We start from the raw sequence: 19,839 nt of genomic DNA on the forward strand, positions 1-19,839 counted from the left end.
CTCTACTCTGTTTTGCCTAGTAATAAATTAGATGAATTCCCTCTCTAAGTTTGGTCTGTTTTGCTTGTGACAACAACTAGTGAGTGATCTCTCCCTGTCCTTATCTCGACCTACAAGCATTTCGTTATACCTTTTCTCCCCTGTTTAGTGAATGAGGGGAGTGAGAGAGCGGCTCTGGTGGGCACCTGGCCTCCAGCCAGGGTCAACCCACCACAATGCCTACATATGCTGAAATCACAGAGTCGCAACTCTTCCCATGAACGTGGGATTGGCTGATTGTACAACACACTTACGCGTGTCCTGGATCAAACGCCTGGGTGTATTCTGCTCCTCTCTACACAACAGAGCACACCGGGATGAATTCAGCTAGGATGGAGTTAATGAACCCACAGCCAGGGTTTCCAGCGCTTCTGCGACCTCCCAGATATAGCCTTTGGGGAAATACAGGTAGAATACACCTAGATGATCTCATCAAGAGCTGTCACAGGTACTGCCACATGGCAACACACTGTTTCATAGCACACCAAGTGACATTCTGTTAAGTAAATGTGAGCCACAAGGTTTTTTTCACATGTAGTCCATCTCTGGCATTGAATATTCAGATAAGCACTATATGTGTGTGCATGCGTACACACAGGCAAGTAAGTGCAGTTGTGTCACCTAAAATTTGATGCTGTCATTGATGAGATTGAAAATGTCCTAGAAGACACCTTACAAAGTATTGTTACAGTCATCTTTAACTATCACCATTCCTTAATTATTATGTTTTCTGTATGGAATAGTGATGGGACAGGCCAGCGTTTCATTTCCTAAGCATCGACCAAAGCTGGAGAGCTGTGTGACTGTGACTGGCCATGGGCAGCTTGGCACACACAGACCCATGAGGTGGAGCTCGCAGCACTCTCATGGAGCACCCCACTACTCCGGCAGGCATCTGGGCTGCCCAGTGAGTCAGAAATCCACAGCAATGTCAATTAAAGGAGATAGAAACACCATACTGCAAGTACAACCCACGATTCTCGTTTTATTGCATGGACCTTCTAACATGTCAGCATCATCGAGTCTCCAAATTCTTCAGAGCTGACCATCAGACTCATGTTTCCCTTAAGTTGCCCGTGGGGTGAAAAGTTAGTAGATTGAAAAGGGGTGATTGATCAAGCCCTTTTTCTCAAGAAAATAAAAATCCTAACACAAGGAATTCACAAAACACCAGAACACACAAGTACTTTCTCCCTAGACTAGGGCTGAAACTCCAAAGTAAGGATAAAAGAAAGGAAATATGCAAAAAACTACAATACAATTCAGTGCTGGTTTATGCAGAAGTTGATGCTGGGCCACAGGGTTTGCTCTAATTATAGAAAATACCTTTTTACTCAAAAATCACTACTACATAAAACCATGCCATGTTGAATATTGGGCTAAAAGTCACTTTGGTAGTGGATTTTCAGAGTGATTCTGTGGCAGCAGAGCTGAGCGCTTCCTAACCCCTAACTGGAGTTTCAGGGCTGAAAAGAACATGGTCCTCCTGGGGATGGAGGCGGATTGCAGTTTCCCTTCTGCCAAAGCAGTTGTCGAGGGACCATGCTATAAAGGCATTGGTCCGAGTTTAGCGCAATGAGGAGGAAGATTATTTCAGATTTCTACATTATTTCAGTGAACAATTTACAGGGCACCCCCCAAACAAAGGTATAGGCGAATATGAGGGGATGACTAGAAAGAATCATAGAATCATTAAGGTTGGAAAAGACCTCTGAGATGATCAAGTCCAATCGTTAACCCAACACCACCATGCTTACTAAACCATGTCCTGAACCGCCACGTCTACACATTTTTTGAACACCTCCAGGGATGGTGACTCAACCACTTCCCTGGGCAGCCTGTTTCAATGCTCGACCACTCTTTCAGTGAAGAAATTTTTCCTAATATCCAATCTAAACCTCCCCTGGTGCAACTTGAGGCCATTTCCTCTTGTCCTATCGCTTGTTACTTGGGAGAAGAGACCAACACCCACCTGGCTACAACCCCCTTTCAGGTAGCTGTAGAGAGCAATAAGGTTTCCCCTCACAGATGTGGAGTTTGTACTTCTGAAGTAGGATTTGCTTCCATGGAAAATATTCCTATGACTATAACCTGCTTGTGTGGCAGTTATTCCAGTATAAGACAATGTATATTACTGTGAAGAGGTATTAAGAATGTAGTTATTCTGTGCATAAATGTGTTGAAATGTTTTTGCAACATTTTGCACTAAGCGTTGGATACAGCAACAACAACAAAGTGAAACTACTCTGGTACCATTCACACAAGCATATTTATTATATAAATATTTTATAAATTACAAGACTTTAATTATAAATGTAAACATTTCTAGGAAAATAATGTTTTATATTCTTATTAATGTTTACAACTAATATAAGGCACATAGTGCAAAAATACATTTCTGATGCAGAGATCACAAAATAATTACCTACATGTGCTATCTAAAAAGTAGCTGCTTACACTTCTGTGGTACAGTATTGTTCTAATTAATGCGTATTGCTAATTCATGGCTAAGTCTTTGTGGGTAAAAATATGATATAGCTGCCATTTGATCTACCATTGGTATTGGCATGCAAAACAGATATTTGGTTTACAGAATGCATATTGTCAGAAGAAGCATGTATAGTTGTATCTGGTACATAATGGCTGTTATTATGCATGTAGAAAATTTTATTCTGAGTACCTGAGAGTTGGCCCTGAAATGCATTATCTTTATATGCATGTATTTCTACAGTTCTGGATTGTAAAGTAATACAAAACAATAAATCAAAGAGCTAGATCATTTTTTAAACCTTGTGACTCTTTCATATACATACTTTTCTGGAAGAAATAGTTTTAACTAGCAGATGTTAGATCTGTATTTACAAACATTGAAAAATTAAACTGAGTCGAAGATGGATGCCAAAAACACTGTGGGGCTTGATGCTGCCTCTGCCCAGGGTTTTCACTACGGTTATTGAAAATGATGTTGAATTGGAAGCTCAGAGGGACACACACTACAGCCTTGACTAATATGCCATTGGCCAGTATAAAGGAGTAAGGTGTAGATGGGCAGTGTTTAAGTAAATACATATTCATACAATCACATACAAGATGCTATGGTAAACAGAATACACTGCTTTTACAGTACACTTGGATGAGAGGCAGGGACTGAAAAACCAGATTTTCAAGCAATTTGTTTCCTTATTTTCTTTTCCTGTAACCACAACAAAACTAAGCCTAGGTGTTTAACATGTGCTATAGAGACTACAGAGGTTAAACCACACTTCTCAGGATCACTGCTAGTATTTGAGCACCACAAAGAATATAATGAAAGGGATGGGGGAAAAATGCTTTTACTGACAGAGAAACACAGGGATCTATAGAAACCATCTCAAGTCTGCTGGTTATATACTTTTCTGCTGTAAGTTGTGACAGATAATTCCTAAAAGGTTTCACAAAATTGGAAGTATTTGAAAATATTACCTATCTTCTTTATATCGCAATAACTCTTTCCTTTCTATATTTTAGTACAGTTGATCAAGCAAACCAGTAGCGTATAAATTTTACTGAATACTGTATAAAGAATTGCACTGATTAGTTGCAGGTGAAGTATTGCAATTACAGTACAATTTAGAGTGTTACCCATGGTAGTAACCTCAGTGCAATTTACTTGCTAATATATACTGTACATTGAATGAATGCCTCTCCATTAAAACCTTAAGGTTTATGATTGTGATTTATGCACTTGCTAGCCCACAAACAGGTAATACATCCCTGAATGTATTCCTGAAGAAAACAGGAATTCTTAGTAGTAAGCATTACAGTAATGAGCATTACAGAGATGAAAGCATTAAAATATATATCTATATACACACACAGCACCTACAATTTGCACCTAAATAGCAGATGTTCCCGCTTTGATGATCTTACCACATCAGAGCTCTCACTGTATTTGAAGTTGGAGACCAATAATGGTGTTAGGAACACATTTTCCACAAAATCCTCCACATCTTCCATATATTTTAGTACCATCCTGGGAATTAGACAAAGAGAACCGTCAATCGAGAAAAGTGGTTAAAATCACAGTTGTACAAAAAGCTCTTGAGGTTTGCACACAACTGACCTTTCGACAAATTGTACCTACAAACACTAAATCAAGAGACAGCATCAAATTAGCAAAACGGGCACAGAGATCCTTTCTCAGTATCGCCATATACCTTCTTTCCTGGCTTACCATCCAACATTGTCTTAAACCACGCGTGCTTACTGTTCTTGTTCAACCGGTCTTTTAGTTTCCCACATGAATCAAGCTGGAGGTAAGAAATCTGTAAGGATCCTCTGTAGTAGGATACCTTTAATAAAATGGGGGTTTTGGGTGCTGTGTTTATTTTTTTTCTAAAGTATTATTAGGTATCTTAACAACTTTTTTATAAACCTGATTAATAGAACAATAGGCTCTTAAAATCAGTAAGAGGGGTAGGCAGGCAGTGTTGGTCTGGTTTAAATTCTGGGCAGTGTGATTAAACGTAGTTTTCGCATTACACGTAGAAGACGACTTAGATGGGTCAGAGACCTTGAGCACTATTTTTGATTCGCAACTAGCATTCACTAGAGAGGCATCACTTGCACCTCTGGAGGCGTAATATTCCAAGTTATAAGAGCAGGTAAAAGAAAACAACATTGACTTACGTGGGATCTGTGTATGTCAGCAGTTGCATAGTTGCCCTGAGCAATCCACCTAACCGTGCTGGATAATGTCAGACCTGTACCAGCCAAATTAATGCTGAACTGTCCCTAACAAAAACCAAAATAAAACAAGTTAAAATCAGAGCTGATAAAAAGAGTTCAAAACACTGAAACACTTTACATTGGCATATCTGCACATATAATTTAGGGTATATCTAGACATTAAGCACTCAAAGGTGTGTACTTAACAGGGGTTAGTTATGCTGCATGTTACCCTTTTTTTTTGGACACTTGGGACACAGGCACACCAACAAGTTATTCTGCAGTAAGTAGCATCTGTCTACAGAGTCTGAATACAGAACTAACCTCAGACAATTCAATTTTTTTTTTTTTAAAGTGCCTGAACTTTTTGGAAATAACATGGTCTGGACCTATTGCTATCTGGAAATCACAGACAAATCACTTCTTAGCCATCTAATTCTCAAATTTTTGCAAGCACACTGTCCAAGCATCATCATCTTATCTTCCATTCCTTTTTCAGTATAACAAATAACATAATTGAACATGAACATAAGTGGAGGTTAAAATAAATAAACGTATTGCTAAATGGAATGTTTTGCAATACAAACCATTCAAAACAGTTTATTGATTCTAAAATATTTGCCTACTCAAATACATACTCTGAAAACAAGCTTTGAAAGAGAATCAGAGAGTCAGTTCATATGAGAATAAGCAAACATTAAAAGCAACAAACTGCACTGCCCTGGTAAACAAACTGGGGCACAGAAAATTATTAAATTGCATTCACACAGAAGCAATATGTTGGAAAGAAGTACTACTTTCACAAAGAGCCTAAAGGTCAGTATAGGCAGCGCTACAATCGGAAAACTCCTGCACACCTCCATACAATTCTCTGAAGGCCTGAATATCTGTATTCAAACCTAGTTAAAATTGCCTAAATCCTGAGATCAAAGCTTTAGCAAAGATAACATTTATTACGTATGACAGCTTCTGTATTTTATTGCTTAATATCGTCATAGTCAGATATATTTTTTATACATATACAAATATTTGTGTGGGTATATGTATGTATGCATGTATAAGAAGACAACATTCAGCCTTTATTCTTGTGATTCACTGAAATTCCTTTGTAGAAAATCAGTCTTATATTGTCCGATATGGCAGATTTGTCTTGAGAGTACTTCTATGTAAAGTTGCTGTGTTTGTAGCACTCGTATACTCAGGATGAGCTAACATAAGCTTATATGGATAGGGTAGGTTGCTCTTCAGGTGCCCCAAAAGTGGAAGATTTCCATTTAATGAATAAAGCATCTGGAGGAAGTTCATGCAAATGGTGTGGAATGCTTTCCACAGTTAACAGGCCCAAAGTAACTTCATTCACAGTGATACCATTTCGCAAAAATGAATGAGAAGTGCTACGTACAATTATACTGACGGCTTAACGGCTGTCTGACGTGTCATGTGGCATTCTCAAGGCCAAGAACAGATTTCAAGGACTGGGAGTTCAGGAACTGAGGCTTTTTTACTGCATTAGAAGTGTTAGTTTCAGTGCAGATCTTATAGGTGGAAATGCGTTGGTGCAAAGCCATGTAAGCAGAATGACTTCCCAACAGAAGTTACAGGTTGTAAATAGATGTGTATTGTACTAAGCCCAAAGAGTTTGCAGGTTGAAGGTATCCAATACTGTAATGAACTCCAACTGTTTTCTTGTCAGGTGTTAAATCTGCGTAACTTAGGCCCTTCATTTGTACTTAAATTGTACATAAAATTGCCTCTAGCTGCCCTTGAATGCATCCACCCACATTAAGTTTAAGCATCTAGGATAGATGGACAACAGGGATTCACCTCCATGCAAGTCTGAGCTAGTCAATCATAACTCCCTTTATAATCAGTGAAAAGAAATATGCACTTCCAAAGGACGGTTGACCTCATCCTAAGGTGTCTAATAGGGTAAGATTAGCTGAACTGTTTCCTAGGGAATCCCATTTCTGCCAATGCACTCCAAAGGCAGCCTAGGTTGACAAGTTCAGACTAGAGCTACGTCTGCATTAGCAAGAAGGAGCTTGCAGTATGAGCAGATCTGTAGAGTGAAAATGTTGGGTCAGAGAGCCCCAGGTCTGTATACACTACACAGATCGGGGGGTTACTTTGGACTAACTCTCATCTAGTCCCATGGACTGAATCCTCATTAGCAGTTAGAGTACATTAAGATCCTTCTTCTGGAGCTCATTGTTTGGTTTAGTTTCATCCAGAAGGCATCCTGTTCATGTCTTTCAAGACTGCTCCGTGATGTGAACCAACAAACAGTAAACTGGGACAATACAGAGATTAATTTAAAAAGCACCATCCAATCCAAACTAAAACACTAAGGCAGACACCCAATGGATGTATAAATTTTAAATTATACTGCTAAATAGGATTGATTTCCTCTGGTAATCTTCAAAGATGTGAAGCATCAGGAGAGAAACAGAGAAAAGATGAAAAAAAAATCTGCAGGATTATAGAAAAGCAAAGTCACTGGAGGGGAACAAAGACTGAGAAGGGATTAGACAAAACAAAGGATACATCACGTCCAGAGGGAGGGAGAGCAATACATGAAATACGTAGAAAGCTGGATATATATACATGGATCCTAGAGGAAAAGTGTGGAGTAAACAATTTGAGGGAGAAATGGGGTGGGAGGAAGATGGTGGAAGAGGAGAGAAAAGAGTAAGAAAAAATACTTATTAGTGTAGTACACAGACTAGACATAATAGGATAGGAGATTGGTTTAGAACCTTACAGCTCTAAACCAGTCACACAGATTTCCCCCCCACACACACACACTTTTGTGCACATTTCAAGCAGATAAGAAATCATAAATACCTGTGGACATCTGGCAGCACTGTAGCAATCTCCAGCTGTAGCAAACGGAACTGCTCTCCCAAGTATAGTCTGAGCAAAAAGAAAATCTGTGGCTAGAAAACAGAAAATTACTCAACTTTGAAACTGCTGCATTAGAAGTTCAGGTGAAAACAGTGCAAAAAGGCATTAACGTGGGGGTGTTTGTGTTTGGTTTGGTTGGGGTTTTTTGGTTTGTTGCTTGTTTGGAGGGGCTTTTTTGAGTGTTTTGGTTTGGTTTTTTAGAAACTATATTTTAAATAGTCCATTTTGGTTAATGCATCAGTCCAACCTACAAGCCCAGTTTTCTTTCTGAGACCAGAGGGGGCTAGCAGGAGGATGGATGTGTGCTTGGATGCAGCTCCAAGTGAGCTGATTGTGGGCCACCTTGCCACCTCCAGGCAGGGGCTTGAAAGCCCTACAAGCCCTGTCCATTTAGTACGTCTGCCAAGGTCTGAACGGTCTAACTACAGCATAGGAAGACTTTCCCAAGAAAAACGTGCCAAGGACTAAAAGGAAATGGAATAATGGAAATAAAATATGAATCTGTAAGATCTATGCCACTTGACCACTTAGGACAAACTACCAAAGAAAGTAGTGGTGGTTTCTCTTTTTCTTTTTTTTTTTCTTCTTCGAAATTCCCATTGAATTCCTAAAGGAAAGAAGAATTTGGTTTGCCCAAAAATGGCACAACTGGATCTCTAAGTGGGTCAAAATGGTAATTTGGTAATCACGAGCACATGCAATTTCAATAGAATTCTCACATTGGCTAAAACTGCCCAAAAGCTTACTTTTAATTTGCATGGACGCTACATCAAATCTTATTTTGCTAAAAACCGTGAAGCCAGCTGCAAGGTAATCATGTCGACAGGCACAGTCTTGCCTTCTGCTTCCATTGAAAGGACATTCATATGGATTCTGCAGCCTAGAGAACAGCAAAGATTTAGTTTTCTCTGACATTTTTCCATAACATAATATAGTGAAAAATACTTGCATTGCAGTATGCCACATAAAAAATACTAAAGAACAGTTACTGAACAAGAAGCTCAGCTATTGATCTTGGCTCAGCTGAAACACTAATGTAAATTGAAGCCATTTCTACTAAAGTCAAGATAGAATATTTTTATAATCCTTTAGTGTGATTAACACAATTTCAGCCTGGAGGTATCCACATTTCCGCATGTGTGTTCATATGCCTGGACTTTCAAAACAGAAAATCAAGGAAAAAAAAATCTATTAATCTGTTCTCACAAGAGTTAAGTATTATTTTATTATTTTATGTTGGAAGGAATAAATGCACTTCATAAAGTTATAAAACCACTTTTGTACCTCAATCCATATACTTCAGAAAAGTTGTCTGCTTCACCTTTTACCAATGTCAAATATTCTTTGGGATCCTCTAAGTGCATGCCTGAGCAATAAATCTGGAAGAGAAAATACAACCCTTTAGCAAAATCTTTACTAGAAAAGTATTATTTCATAAAAATATATGCTCATAAAGCCTCATAAATATTGAGTACCTTTATCATCCTTCCCTTAACGTTAAGTAGGTATTCACCATCCTTTCTAATCCCTTTTTTAATCTGGATATCTTTGCAGGTAGTAAGAATTTCACCTTCAAAATGAATGATTAAATCATATTAATATTTCATGAATAGAGCTTAGTTTTAGGACTTACTTTTGCATAATTGTGCTCCAAATATATTTATAGCTTTTATATAAGTAACCTGGGAAAACATTGACATCAGCTGAAAATTACAGCTGTCACTTACATTCTTCCTCACGGCAGATCTTTCTGGCATCTGGTTTGAAACGTGGCAGGCACAAGTCACTGGATAAGCCATTTTCAGTCAGACATTCTACGGTTCTCTCCTTCACCCCGACTCCACAAGACACTGAGCACTAGACGTGGATAGCCATCAAGAGTTAGTTTAGAAGGTAGTAAATAATTAACATAGTAATGTCATTGCATGCATTTAGGCTTGGGGCAGCTATCAAAAATGAGCTTGCACATCTGTACTCACTTTGGTCCACTTCCCCACTCTCCAGGTAGCTGCTTGTGAACATCTTTTGATATTACATTTATAAATGTATGGGGATGGCTCTACCGGGCATTCTCGGTAGGCTACAGTTCGAAGGCCATGGCTGTGCTGATTTTGAACATGATGGATTCCAACACAGTACGTGATCCTCTGCTGGTAACCAAACCCACAGCTGGCTGAGCACTAAAATGAAATCCCCAAGCACAGGCATTATTTCTGTGAAACAACCTTTCTGCAGCATCGCAATTACAGATAAATCACCTCTGATCCTCGCTTTGGCAAAAGCCTGTAATGCAACCTGTGCCACCTCGGGGATGGTACATCAGTGTGCAGAAGTGAAGATCTACAATAGTTACGCATGCGAGGAGATGGAAAGTCCCATGCTGCCCTTTTCTGAGCTCACAGAGGTTCCAGAGCAGTTCCCTCTCAGCAGCAGTACGCACACAGACACGCACACGTAGGCAGTGCAGATGTGCAAGGGAAACAAGGCACTGATCCATCACTTCACTGAAATTAAGGAAAAGATTTTTTTGTTTACTTCAGTGAGATCAGCTATGCAAGAGAGTTTCCTGGGAACCAGCAAAGGAATCTTGTGGCAGGGGCAGCTGTCCTCTAGCTGGTGTTCACAGGTCCCAGGGGGGCTACCAGAAGACTGGTAACAGTCACTACAATAAATCATGGTTGATTGGAAGGTTCAATGTGGAAAACGTTTAGACGCCCATCTTCAGATGAAAATATACCTTTTTTTTTTTCCTGCTCTGCACATATAATGTACATTTTACAGCAATATAACATTCTTAAATGTAAGGTTATATAAAGGATGTGCGAGCAGTATGAGTAGTTTGTTTACCTGTGACAGTTCTCCTGTAAGCACAACGTATTCAGAGGGAGCTATCCTGCAGGTTTTGCTTGATGGAGGCTTTGTGGCAGGATCACAGAAGCTTTCATCCACTTGGAGCTGGTTTTCATCCACACACTTAACTCTCCGGTATATTTCCTTTCTTCTATATGATGCCAAGCACCGAGACTGAGAAAAACAGTCATAGTTTTTGTACTTAAACTAGCCATTTACAGAACAAAGTTATTTGCTGATTGCCACACACCAGTAAAACCCAGACAGCAACACCTTTTATGACATCTGCTATCAGTGTCAGGCTGAATTACTCACTGAATCAAAATCCTTTACTTTGTTTTCAAAGTTCAGGTGCCTCTAGTCAGCTGAAAAACAATAGCATATATTGACATGACACTGTAAATCTTAGGTGAGACAGAGGAGCAAATGAAAACATCAGGCCGGGATGATAGGTTGAGTGTAAAAGTCCTTCTGTATGAAAAGAGAAGAGCCAAAAAATGATTTTGGTGAAATATGAAAGGAATAAGTTGGTCTTGAAAACAAAACAGAAAGAATCCCTGGAACCATGTGCATGATGTTACAGTGGTAACAGAAAACAAACCTGCCTGTTAATGAAGCCAGTGGCAGCTTTGGGCAGCATTATCTGTTGAGCCTGTGCCTTTGCCCTGAGTGTCCTCAGACCTCTCCCCATGGCACGCTGCTGGGATGGAGAGTCACCAGTTCTGTCAGGACAGGATGAGAACCTTGCTGCCACCAGAATCCAGAAAAGTGGGGGTACAGGCTAAGTGATACATCTCAACAGCACGTCCCCAGCTACGGGTGCCTCAACGCACCTGTTCGAACTTGCTGTGATAAAGAAGGAAGGCTCAAATACACAAACTCCAGTCTCAGCAGAGGCAATAATCAATAACACCACCTACTATAGTCAGACCTCAACCTAACCTAATAGTAATTTGGACCCAATAACAGTCAATTAGAAGACTCATCAGGGTCTGACACATAGATCAAGCCTATTGTTCATATATTATTATTATTATTAACCCAAAGAAGCAACTTGAAGTACAAAACCCAGGTGTTGTACAGTAAAACAGCTTTTCCAGAGGAAACCTCTAACTTTATCAAGTTGGATCTTGAAAGCCTCAGAGGATGGAGACTGTGCAAACTCCCTGGGCAGCCTATTTCACTGCCTGAATTGTCCTCATGTGGAAAAAGGTTTTCATAATATCCAATTTGAACCTCTCTGGCTTCACCTTACTCCTGTTGCCTCTTGCCTTCCCACCATACGACACTGCAGAGAGCCTGGCTCCATCTTCTTGGTAACTTCCATGTTGATACTGGAAGGCTGCTGCTAGATCTGTCCAAAGCTGTCTCGTCTCCAGGCTGAACAGACCCAGTTCCTTCAGCTTCTCCTCACGGGGCACGTGCTTCAGCCCCCAACCTGCTTGGGGGCCCTCTGCTGAGTGTGCTCTAGCTTGTCAATCTCTTTCTTGCACTGGGCAACCAAAATGGTCTAACAAGTGCTGAGAAACAGAAGACGATGACCACTTCCCTTGATCTACTGGCTGCGCCCCTGTTTGTACAGCCCAGGAGGCTGCTGGCCATCCTTGCTGCCAGGACACACAGCTGGCCCACGCTCAGATGCCCACCAGCATCCCAGGGCCTGGGCTGCTGCAGGAGGGCTTCCTTCCCTGGGGTAGCACTTTGCATTTGTCCTCGCTGCATCTCATGAAGCTCCTGTGGGCCTATTTCTATAGCACGTCCATGTCCCCCGGATAGCAGCCCTGCCCTCCAGCACACTAAACAGTCTCCCCAGTTTGACATCATCAGCAAACTGGAGGAGAAAGCACTGAGCCCCACGGAATTGCTCTACAAATTTCACTGACACAAGTACGCTGTTGAAAGAAGCTACAAAATATACGCCTGGGCTTACAAACTTCATCTGACCTGAAAGCTCTGAACATGCAGAGACTCAGATAAGCAATCATTCAGACAAAAAACTTCAGCCTTTTATTCTCTTCACATGAGCAAAAAATTAATAGGCAAATCAGTCAGTAATATCACATTATTGATGTGGAAAAGCAACAGCCTTATTACCTCTGAGGAACAGCCTGGCATCACTCTTTGTAGTAGGGGTTTTTTGAAGGAAAAAAAATCTGACAAAAATTCACTTGCATTAGGTAGAAGTGAGGTCCTAAAACCTGAAGGAGAAACTAAAGCATTGACTTATGATTAGAGTATTAAGTGCTTGTAATCCCCCAGTCTTGCTGAGTGATTACCTTCTTTCTTGAAAAGGTGAGGTGAGAAAGAGGATGGCAGGAAATCAGAGAGCGCAATGGAAATAAATCAGCGAGAGGCTTACCTATCCATTCAGAAGATCCACAAGAGACTGTGGCCCAGCAATGGAAGTCATACATGCATTAAGCCTCTAAGAAAACTACTCAGAGAATGAAAATGTGTGGACTTGTATCAGGGGATGGTGTGTGGTATCCTAGGGTGCCTTAAGAAGAGCATGGCCAGCAGGTCAAGGGAGGTTATCCTCCCCATCTACTCTGCCCTGGTGAGGCCACATCTGGAGTACTGTGTCCAGTTCTGGGCTCCCCAGGTCAAGAAAGACGGGGAACTACTGGGGAGAGTCCAGCGGAGGGCTGCGAGGATGATTAGGGGACTGGAGCATCTCTCTTGTGAGAAAAGGCTGAGAGCTGGGTCTGTTTAGCCTGGAGAAGAGAAGACTGAGAGGGGATCTCATCAACGCTTGTAAATATCTAAAGGGCGGAAGTCTAGAGGAAGGGGCCAGACTCTTCTCAATTGTGCCCAGTGACAGGACAAGGGACAACGGGCACAAGCTGGAACACAGGAAGTTCCATGTCAACATGAGAAAAAATTTCTTCACTTTGAGGGTGACTGAGCACTGGAACAGGCTGTCCAGAGAGGTTGTGGAGTCTCCTTCTCTGGAGATATTCAAAGCCCGCCTGGACACGATGCTGTGCAACGTGCTTCAGGTGATCCTGCTTTAGCAGGGGGTTGGACTAGATGATTTCCAGAGGTCCCTTCCAACCCCTACCAATCTGTGAATCTGTGTGGATACAGTTGGCTGGTGTAACTTCAGAAACACCTGCTCTTTTAATGGCATGGAGCAACTCAGATTATTAGATACATAACGAATAACCCAGTCATGCAGTAGTGGGGATAGGCAGAAGAATCTTTTTCATTATGCTTTATACATTAGTCTTGTAGACATTCTTCTCTTTCATATGAAAATGCGTATTTGGTAGGAGAATGGTGGCTGCAGCTGTGAGCTGGAGAAATGCGAGATCTGGAAATTGTTCTGCTATGCTGTGACTGGTGAGGTGAGGAAATGACACGCGAGAAGTCAGAGCCGAGACAGCTGGGCAAAATATTGCGTGTTCGGTGGAGGACGTACTGCACCGGGAGTGGACAAACACTTGAACTACTATTAATACTAGATGTACGGGGCTATATAGGAATCTGGTGAGAGAAGGGAACTGAACACAAGAATTTCAAGCAAACAGAAATATTCATGTGGAAGAAGTTATGAACTAGTTGGAAGACGTAGTGAAACACAATGCATTTCTAGTGAAGAGCTCCGAATATCCACCTGGAATATACAAATGTTTGATGGGAAAGGAAAAATTCACCCTCATTCTCTGAAAGTGTGTATGCTAAAAGGACATTCTGAGCCACTTCCACTAATTCCTGATTTTTACAGCTTCATATGAGAAAAGAACACTTGGAAGAAACATATATTGTCAGCTTTCCCTCAATATAGTTTAACAGAGGAATATATATGTCCAAACTGCATGAATATAGTCCAGGTTTTGCAGAGCATCAACAAATGATTTATCTATTAACAGTAGTCACTTCTACAGCATTGCATCCCTGAGACTTTTGAGTCTTCATATTCAAAGTTTCAGGGGGGGTTGCCCTAGGAAATTTAGCAGTGCAGATTATTAAGATGCCATGACTGCACAAACTGAGTTTTGGTTTAATGATACAGTAAGAGACAGACTCTTCTGTACACCATTTCAGGTATTATACATAATTTTTGGTTTTCTCTCTCCCTCTCTCCTTATATGTTCATATGTTTTCATACATGGAAAAGTTACTAAACTTTTAGCATGTAGAAAATAATCATCACATCTTTAAAATGACAGCTCTCTCCTGAAGGTATCTTTAGATTTTCTTAAATATGAAAATGCATATTTGGTAGGGGAATGCTGAGTTTTATTTTGCTTCTTATCTTTTCTGGTAAGTCTTCCATACAGATCTCCTTGAAAACACTGTTGTCCAAAGGTCTCACCTCTGAGGTTTTTACTTCCAGCTGCCATTTCATTTGCATTTCTATTCTTAAAAAGTTATTTTTTAAAAATGATATTTCATAATGAGGTTTTATTAAATATTTTATGCACTTTGTGAAGAACTTTGTATTCAAATTGCACAGTTCTATCAATAGGGACCTGCTCAGAGCTCCACCAGAGCTTTTGTCTACAACAGTAGACAAGCAAATCCCATGTAAGAGAGTAAACAAAGCCTCTCACACTTTTTGTCACTCTCTTTAGTTTTGCAAGCTTGACCTCCAAAATATCCAGCATGGTCACTTGTTATTCTGCAACATGACAGCTATTGGAAATGTATCCAAATGTGGGGAAAAAAAAAACCCGAAACAAAAAAAACCCTTATGACATCACTCAGTTACTTCATACAAGTTGAAAGCCTTACTTACATCTTCCCATTCACCTGCCAACCACCGGTACGGGGTGCAGGCAGGCAGCCAGCAATGCCGCTTGCTAGCGGGCCGGGTACCACGATTACACATTGCTTCACTCACTTGACCCAGGCCCTTCAGCTGACAGTAGATGTCCCTTTGCTGAATCCCCACTCCACAGGATACAGAACACTAAAATTGATCAAAATTAGTTATGTCAGTGTGAAATGAGACAGTCCGCAGAAGGTGGTACAGTTGCTATTATTAGAACTTATTAGGATATTATTTAAAATATACTTCATGACCCCTGCTGTACTAGTGTTTCATTGTATCTGAAGAAATTTATGTTGAAAATGTAAAACTACAATTGAAATGCAAAATTTGTAAGAAATACGGAAAATAAATGCATCTGAGTTACCCAGACCGATCTTTCCGCGTCTTCACAGTTGGAACACTCACTATATGCATACGCAAAGCAAAAGTTTACATTTTTGCAAGATCAAACCATTCGAGTTCTGAGTTTACATAATTCGTCTATTAGAGACTGACAGTCTTATCTGTTTTTTAAAATGCAAATATTAAAATGCAAGAAAAAAAAAATCCCAGTATTTCAGCTTAGAAAAATCTTACAAATGGTGCGGTATTTTGACGATACTTCTCTTTCTTTTGCAGGTAGTACTAAGGATTTTGAATCCTGAGGAGCTTAAAAAGGTTCAAATCCTTCCTGCCACAAGCCTCTTTTCCTCCTTCCTGGCCAAAATTATTTCACTACAACACTAAGGCTTGCTGAGATAGACAGCCCCCTTTTACTCCAGTCAGAAGCACGATTAAGTCCCAAAGCCTGCCTAAAAACTCAAGCCTAATCATAAATTAGATATTGCTCTATCAACCGTGGCCAAACTGTGGAGAGTAGCAATGTGTCTTTAGCAATGTGGGGAACTATATTTTGAAAGAGTGAGTGAAATTCAAAATATTGCCATGTGCTCAGTTACACAGAATTTCACAAAAAGAGAGATGTTTTACAAGACCAAACCAGGGGAAAAGCCAGTATTTGTTTCCACAATCCCTTTTTCTTGTCCTTCCCCCCAAAACCTGGCTTCAATTCAATACTCAGGCTATGATAGCAATTACAGTGATACTACTGAATTCATCACTGAAGGTAAGAAGTAAACTTAAAAAATTTACTGTTATTTTGAATTTACAAGGTAAGTTGAGGGAAGTCCTAAGTACATGTCCAGTCCCAGGTTCAGATTACCAAAAACTTTCAGTTTTCACAGATACATACTTTTAATTACTCTTGAAAGAAAGAAAAATATAATATAATTAACTACTTGTAATTTGTAGATTTCATTGCCATGTGCATACAAAAAAAACTTTCTGGCAATTATTTCCATTGAAGTAGTGTGTCATGCATATGATCTTGTCTTCTACTCTCATAGAAAAGAAAATTATAGCAGATTTTACATACCTCTTTCCATCTGCTGGCCTTCCAAGCAGGACATCTTCCAGCTCTACATATTTTGTGCGTCCGTGGTTTTTTCAAATGTCTGCAGTTTTCTTCTTCTATTTTGGCTTGGAAGCTATTAAAACAATGCACATCACGAAACTTCAAACCTTTTCCACAGGAAACAGAACACTGAAAAGAGAAGTGTATTTCATTACTAAAAATCTCAAAAGAAAAAAAAAAAGGAAAAGAAAACCAGAAGAAGAATCTGTGGCTTCGCCTAAAATGGACTCGATGATTATAGGAATAAGTTTCTGTATTATGATACAACATCTACTGTACGTATCTGAAATTTCTGTGTAAGCTTTTTCATACTGAGCGTTACTGATCAGATGCCAAACATCTCTGACGTCTTGTTCATTCATTGATGTCATCACTGACAAATACCAGAGCTCAGCCATCTGTATCCATGCAGGAGACAACTTGGTATTATGATCTCACAAGAATGTGCTCTAGCAGCCTTCTGTTTCCAGTATATAGATTGCTATTTTTATGTAATATCATAACCATTAAAGAAAGAAAAATGCAAAATCATGGGTATGCATGTTTCCAGCTATCAGGCTATGAAGTCATGCTTGCTCTGGCACCTCCCTTCCATGAGCTATGGGTATCTTGTTGTACGTGGCAAAGAGGCAAGAGAAGACATACAGAGTAGACACTGTAGGTTATGGTTCAGTCCTTGGAGACATGGCCTTGCCCCATCACCCCGGTATTCAGTTTCCTCCAGAAAGTTGCTACAACATGCACGACTGGCTCTAGGACCTCCTTCCCTCCCTCCCTCCCTCCAACGTAAAACCAACGGGGCCACAGACACCTTTTGCGAAACCCACCCTGGCAGTACGCACTTCTGTGATCAGAGCGTGTCTGACAGATCGGTCTCTGCTGGAGAAAGGGCCATTCCTCTGCTAAATTTCTGGACTGCTGCGAGATTTTAGTGAGGTTTGAATTTAATTCTTCAAAGCAGGGCTGTCCTATTCACCTGCAGAGCAGAGCTGCAGGTACTAGGGAGCTGTCAGTCTAACAAGGAACATCTGAAGCACTTCCAAATTAGATGGCTACTCAGCTGACTTATCTTGGACCATGAGCATTGTGAATGTAAGCACTTAAGTTTTGGGGTTTTTTTAAAATCTTGTAATTAATCTTCCTATTTTACATCATCCTGTCAAAAAGTTTTGATCAATGGAGGCAATTCCTTTTCTGTCTGGAAAGAGAACATGCTTTGTTCTAGGATTTCCTCCGTACTTTATTTTACACTTGGATAAACATTACCTACACAATCAGGTAGAGAAGTAATATTCAAACCAAAATTTAATTTCTAAGTGGATGTGAAAAAAAGGATTTAAATATAGACTTTCTTTAAAAGCACCAGAGATATTTCTCTTCCTCGTATGTTACATCGTCAATGTGACTAGCGCTACGCACTAACTTAACCAAGCACTTTTAAATATACGTGTCTCTTATTTTCAGAAAACGAAGTTCAGATGATACAGCTTTCAGTACAAAACCTGGCAAATATTTGCCTGAGAACAACAGCTGGAGAAAAGTTTTTAAAATATAAACCAAGCAAGTATAATGAATTAACCTGCTAGGTAAGAAACATTTTTCACAATAACAATAACTACACTGTTAAACAGAATCTCAGCTGACTCACTTGTCCTCAACACCACAGGGATTCCTATGTGTCCTTAAACATTTATATCTGTAATCTTAAAGGTTTAATTGAAGCTGCCAACGTGTTTAAAATTAAATCTTTGCAGAATAAAGCAATACGTTTGATTTATCACACAATACAATGGATAGCATGTTTCTCTTATGCAACTGTAATTATATTTGCAAAAAGATAAGAGTACTGGTTTGGCCGCAACTTGCCTTTTACATGTCTGCTACACAATTCCAGTAAATAAAAATGCTTAGTTCTCAATTCAATCATTTTGCACTCTCAGCAAAACCTTTCAATTTATCATTTTAAAATACTGTTCTTGTAGGTTTACAATTTATGTTTCACTAACTTAGAAACTACTTTAAGATAGGAAGATGAAAAAAAAGAAAAAAACCCACCCAAACCTTTTATCTCTGAGTAATGTAGGTCAGAAAATTTAAAACTCTGCAAACCATATCATTATAAAACCCTTTCAGAAAACTCAGCTCTGGACTCAGTGGATTTAATTATCAAAGCAGGCAAGATAACATGTATGCATGAAAACTAAAATACTGATATTATCTTGATAATTGATTCTACTCTCCCATAAAGCTTTTTTTCAGGAGATTCAATCACAAAACGTAGACATAAAGGATGCCTAAACTCTGAAGATTCTTCCTTTTTTTTCTTCAGTAGTACACAAGTGAGGTGCAGCACAGAATTACTTAACCTCCTCCTGTGATGTGTGAGGAAAACCCCACATGTCCCTCTTTCCTCAGCGCCTTTCACCTGTGAAACATAACTTACGGTCCAGAGGGCTCCCAGGCGGAGCCCTGCCAGCCCTCGTGGGGATGGTGGTCCAGCCAGAACTGCAACCACGGGAGGTGTCCTAAGCAGTCTCCACCTCAGCAGGTGAGGCTACCACAGCACGGAATGATCTCACTCTTCAACTCCTCATTGCCCATGAAATAATTTATTAAGACAACGCTTTTCAATATATTTATACATATTTGTCTATACAACCTGTGCAGGTACCTTTAATTCAACAAAAATGGGATTTATTGTACAGAGCTAATGGCTGCTAATAGCAATAGAATATGCAAAGAAATCTTTTACCTTGTGTCTCAGTCTTCTAAAGATCTTCTGATAATATCTCTACCCACTAGACAGAACATTACATGTTTACTTCTATACAGGTTAGAATTGGGTCTGGCTTGGGGTGGGGGGGGTTGGTTTTATTTTTGGTTTCGGGGTGGGCTTTTTGTTGTTGGGGTGGTTTGTTTTTTGCTTTGGGGGTTTTTTTTGGTGTGTGGTTTGTGGGTTTTCTCCTTTTCATTGGTCCAAACTCAACTGAGCTACATCTCTTTTATATTTAAATGGCTTAATTTAATCTTTATAATTTCTTCTAAAGAAAGCAATTGAAGATTTGTGTGTTAGGTTAGCCTATTATAAGATATTTTTAGTAGTTACAGA

At 39.9% G+C, this 19,839-nt stretch overlaps 1 protein-coding gene across 6 annotated transcripts in view; it reads right to left on the reverse strand.

Moving 5' to 3' along the window:
* Positions 1 to 2,302: 2,302 nt before the first annotated feature.
* The window catches only part of ADAMTS20 (ADAM metallopeptidase with thrombospondin type 1 motif 20), a 104,490-nt gene continuing 86,953 nt past the window's right edge, over positions 2,303 to 19,839 (reverse strand). For 3 of the 6 annotated variants that reach the window (XM_054809978.1, XM_054809970.1, XM_054809962.1), the window contains 11 exons: positions 16,692 to 16,859; positions 15,242 to 15,415; positions 10,498 to 10,674; positions 9,630 to 9,830; positions 9,378 to 9,507; positions 9,126 to 9,220; positions 8,935 to 9,029; positions 8,397 to 8,530; positions 7,591 to 7,682; positions 4,708 to 4,812; positions 2,303 to 4,051 (listed from right to left, as the gene is read on the reverse strand). In XM_054809978.1, the coding sequence (XP_054665953.1) occupies positions 3,962 to 4,051; positions 4,708 to 4,812; positions 7,591 to 7,682; positions 8,397 to 8,530; positions 8,935 to 9,029; positions 9,126 to 9,220; positions 9,378 to 9,507; positions 9,630 to 9,830; positions 10,498 to 10,674; positions 15,242 to 15,415; positions 16,692 to 16,859 (1,461 nt within the window). In that variant the 3' untranslated portion in view covers positions 2,303 to 3,961. Of the gene's footprint in view, positions 4,052 to 4,707; positions 4,813 to 7,590; positions 7,683 to 8,396; positions 8,531 to 8,934; positions 9,050 to 9,125; positions 9,221 to 9,377; positions 9,508 to 9,629; positions 9,831 to 10,497; positions 10,675 to 15,241; positions 15,416 to 16,691; positions 16,860 to 19,839 lie in introns of those variants that run through there. The other 3 variants (XR_008574670.1, XR_008574671.1, XM_054809995.1) reach the window with 3 other exon arrangements.

The sequence above is a fragment of the Grus americana genome, chromosome 1 (assembly GCF_028858705.1).
Source record: "Grus americana isolate bGruAme1 chromosome 1, bGruAme1.mat, whole genome shotgun sequence".
Taxonomy (NCBI): domain Eukaryota; kingdom Metazoa; phylum Chordata; class Aves; order Gruiformes; family Gruidae; genus Grus; species Grus americana.